Raw genomic sequence first — 4,449 nt, forward strand, 5'->3', positions numbered from 1 at the left:
AAGTGAGATAAAATATATATAAAAAAATATTAAATAATAATCACACTTTAACAAATAATTAAAAAAAATTAAGAGAATCCAATCCTTCTTGGTTATATATATATGCGCTTTCCATCAACCAAGATTTACATACACCACATCATTTACCATCAGATCAACCAAAATGAGGTCACTATTCTTTCTTTTTGCTATTCTCTTTGCTTTGTGCATTCATCCATTTCTTGGTGAAGCTCAAGGAGGGCCAATCATGCAACTAGTGATTGACACAGATAACAATACTATCCAGGCCGGCAAGGACTATTATATCCGGCCCGTCCCCACCAGCCCATCCATCATTTGTCGCCGGCTGCTATGTCCAGTTGGCCCCGGCTTCACCCTTGAATCAACAACACCAAACAAAACCTGTCCTCTTAACGTTGTGGTCCAGCGTGGGACAGGTCAGGCAGTAACATTCACACCGGTTAACCCTAAAACAAATAGGGAAATCTACACTAACTCCGATTTGAACATCAAATTCGACGTTAAGTCGAATTGCCCTGAATCCACGGTGTGGAAGTTAGTGAGTGATGCTTCAAATGGACAAAGGATTGTGACAACTGGTGGTGTTATTGGAAACCCTGGAAATAACACAGTTAACAATTGGTTCCAGATTCAGAAGGATGATAATGATTACAACTTCTATTTCTGTCCTGAGGTTTGTGAAACTTGCAAGCCAGTTTGTGGGAACATTGGTGTGTTTCAAGATAGTAATGGGAATTCGCTTGTTGCTATCACTGATCGACCATACAAAGTTCGCTTCCAGCCAGTATCTTCTTAAATCGATCAAATTAAAGCTCCAATTAATTAATAATAATATGACAAATAAATAAAGTATTTGCAATTTTGCATGTGTATTTCTCTGTTTTTACTATATAGTTTGTAACTTTGTGACTGGATTTGTTGATGATATACACAAGAGATGGAATAGTAAATAAGTCATCTAATAATTAGTGAAATGCATCTCATGCTTGAATAAAATTGTCGTTCATGTTGTTGTTATCATTAAAGTGCGAATAAACTTGATTAATTAGAAACCTAATTTACAGTAGCTTAGTGCAAGCACTCCAGCTCTTAACAATTTGAATAAGTCAATATGAGAATAAAGGGATAATTAATAATGACTTTGAGTCTTTGACTTATTATGTCTGTTCTATCTGACTCTTGGTGCGTGGTTTTGATAGGGGATATAATTTTTAATTTGCTGGTTAGTATCATATAATATATAGACTAAATACATTGACCGAAATTGGTGGTGGTATTTCAATTTTAATTTTCCAATTATTTTGCTGATCCAAGTTAATCTTTTCTACTAGTGCTTCAATCAAACTTAATTATCTAAGAAACTGAGTTTTGTTCCAATATGAATTTCCAATCAAATGAATTTGGGCAGTACAAAATATTAATTATGAATGGTGTTTAATTTTTTAAAAATAGATTCTACATTAATACAATTTGAAAAAGGAATTTTTGGACAAATATAAATAGGACATAGTTTGTGTTAATACATACACAGTTACAATAATAACAAATATTTTTCTCTCTTTCTTTTCATATACTATAATATTATAAATTCTCTTTTTTTCTCTCTCTGTGGGTATTAATATATAAATGTTAATATATATAATATTAATACATTTCTATTAGTGTGAGATATTGATATGATGAATAATATTATTAAAGTTATCTATTTACACATTTTTATGTTATATTTAGTATATCTTATTTATTTATTTTACAATACGTTATCAGCACGAGACTCAAAACAAATTTTAGGAAGACTCAAGTAACAAATTTTTATTATGTCGAAATTCTCTCATCTTGAATTTAATACTCTTGATATATCTAGAAACAACTATTTTTTATGAATACTAGATGCTGAAATTTATCTTGATTCAATAGATCTTGGAGATACCATTAAGGCTGAAAATAATACATCCCAAAAGGATAAAGCCAAAGCCATAATCTTCCTTCGTCGTCATCTTGACGAATGATTGAAAAATGAATATCTCACATTAAAATATCTTACAGATCTGTGGAAAAACCTTGAAGAAATGTATAATCATCAAAAGACGGTGATACTTCGTCAAGCCCGATATGAACGGACGCACTTGCGTCTACAGGACTTTAAATTCATAAATGAATATAATTCGGCAATGTTTCGAATCACCTCACGAATGAAATTATGTGAAAAAAAGATAATTGTTAATGACATGTTAGAGAAAATTTTTTCGACCTTCCATGCCTCGAATGTGCTCCTGCAGCAGTAGTATCGAGAAAATGGATTTAAAAAATATTATGAGTTAATTTCTTTCCTTTTTGTTGCTGAGCGCAACAATGAGTTACTCTTAAAAAATCATGAAGCACGCCCAGCTGGAACCCCCATTTTCTGAAGCAAATGCGGTAAATCATTACCCAGAAGAGGTAAATGGCAAGGTTTTAGTAATAAAAAAAATTATGGAAGGAAGAAGAATTATGTTCACAAGAAAGGATCTCACCAGAAGTGGGATAAAGAAAGAAACAATGGATAAAATAAATCAACAGAGGATAAATGTTTCCGTTGTGGTGGAAAGAGCCATTGGTCGCATACCTATCGTACTCCAAGGCACCTAGTCGATCTTTATCAAGAATCTTTGAAAAATGATGATAAAGAAAAGAAAACAATTTTTTTTTTCAAATGATGCTGAAAATTACACCACTCATTATGATGTATCTGATTTCTTTGAGGATCTTGAAGGAGATATTTTACAATTTAATCAATGATGAAATAGTTTAATATGTAGGTTTGTTAAGTACTCATAATGTAAGAAACTTCTTGTTAAGTTTTATTTTCTATGCATTTGAATTTTAAATACGATGAATATAAATAATGTTTATGAATTTCAAAATTACTGAATATGCCAATATAATAATAATAAAATTTTTAGTATATACTATACTTCTTAGAAAAATATTTTCAATCAAGAAAATAATTTTATGCGCATATACTTCTACTCATTTTATTATTATTATTTGTCTTTGAAAAAAATTGCAAGGATATATAATGAAGATATATGCCTTGCGGATAGTGTAAGTTCGCATACTATTCTCAAAAGTAATATATATTTTATCCATCTTGTGCCAAAAGAATAATATGTTAATACTATTATTCGCTTAGGCAATGTGATAGAAAGCTCTGAAAAAGCTATAATTTTATTTTCTGGAGGAACAAAATTCATAATAAATAATGCATTATTGTCTATTAAGTCTCTAAAGAACTTATTGAGTTTCAAAGATATTCGCCAAAATGGATATTATATTGAAATAATGAATGAGGAAAATCATGAGTACTTATGTATCACAACTAATGATTTAAATAAAAAGATTATATTAGAAAAGTTGCCCTCACTTTTAGGGGTGAACATGGGTCGGTTTGTTTCGGATTTATAGTAAAATTAGAACCAAACCGATCAAAATATAATTGGTTTGGTTTGGTTCGGATTTATATTTTTTTGTATATGTACCCGAAACAAACCAAACCGATTAAGAATGGATTGGTTCGGTGCGGATAATTGGGTACCCGATGACTTTGAAATTCATAAAAAAAAAAAATTTATCTTAAAAATTTAACAAGTACAATAAATTAAACATGTAACATCAATAGAAATAATCCAAACATGTTAAACACCAAATACATTAAAAACTAAACTCATTAAAATCCAAACATATTAATAATGAATAATCATTGTTTAATGGAAAAGCCATATATATATTTTTTATTTTTTATTTAATATATGATGGTTTTAGTGGCTAAGAGAAGGGGGTTGAATCTTAGCCCCCCCTTTTTTTTTGCTAATACTTGCTGGACTTAGAGGAGACTTTTCTGTTTTAACTCATCACTTCACACGAGACTTTTTCTTTTGTCTCGTCCCTAGGCACGAGACTTTTCTTTTTGTCTCGTCACTTGGCACGAGATATTTTTGGTTTTTGCTCCTGTGCAGTAGAAACAGAAATAGAGTGGAGAAGAGAAGAAGATTACACCCAGATATATCCTAGTTCAGCTGCTAAGTGCAGTGCAGCCTACATCCAGTCTCCATCACAAACATGATGGAATTTCACTATAATCAATCTGATTACAAAATGTAAAGTGCTAACCCAACTTACAAGGGGATTCCCACAGAATCATGAAACACAACATAGATGAACAAAGGAACTCTAAGACATCTATTGCTTTTTCTTTTAATTTTGCACTCTCTGCCTTTTTCCGCTCTATGTCTTTTTTATACAAACCTCACTGTTTGCCTTTTTCCATGAGACTCAAGACATGACAAAATTAAACAGAAAAATACAAAACAGAATACATTGAAGGAGAAGAAAATCTGTAAGCTTAGGTAGCTCTGAGAATCCTGTGCCTTGCACTCTCAATGCTTACTT

The 4,449-nt window shown here is 31.2% G+C and overlaps 1 protein-coding gene across 1 annotated transcript; it reads left to right on the plus strand.

The window, feature by feature from the left end:
• On the plus strand, positions 133 to 1,001 carry LOC107642178 (miraculin-like). Its single transcript, XM_016345483.2, has one exon. It carries the CDS (start codon positions 164 to 166, stop codon positions 815 to 817), a length of 654 nt encoding a protein of 217 aa, XP_016200969.1. The 5' UTR covers positions 133 to 163; the 3' UTR covers positions 818 to 1,001.

This window comes from Arachis ipaensis, chromosome B05, assembly GCF_000816755.2.
Source record: "Arachis ipaensis cultivar K30076 chromosome B05, Araip1.1, whole genome shotgun sequence".
Classification (NCBI taxonomy): Eukaryota; Viridiplantae; Streptophyta; class Magnoliopsida; order Fabales; family Fabaceae; genus Arachis; species Arachis ipaensis.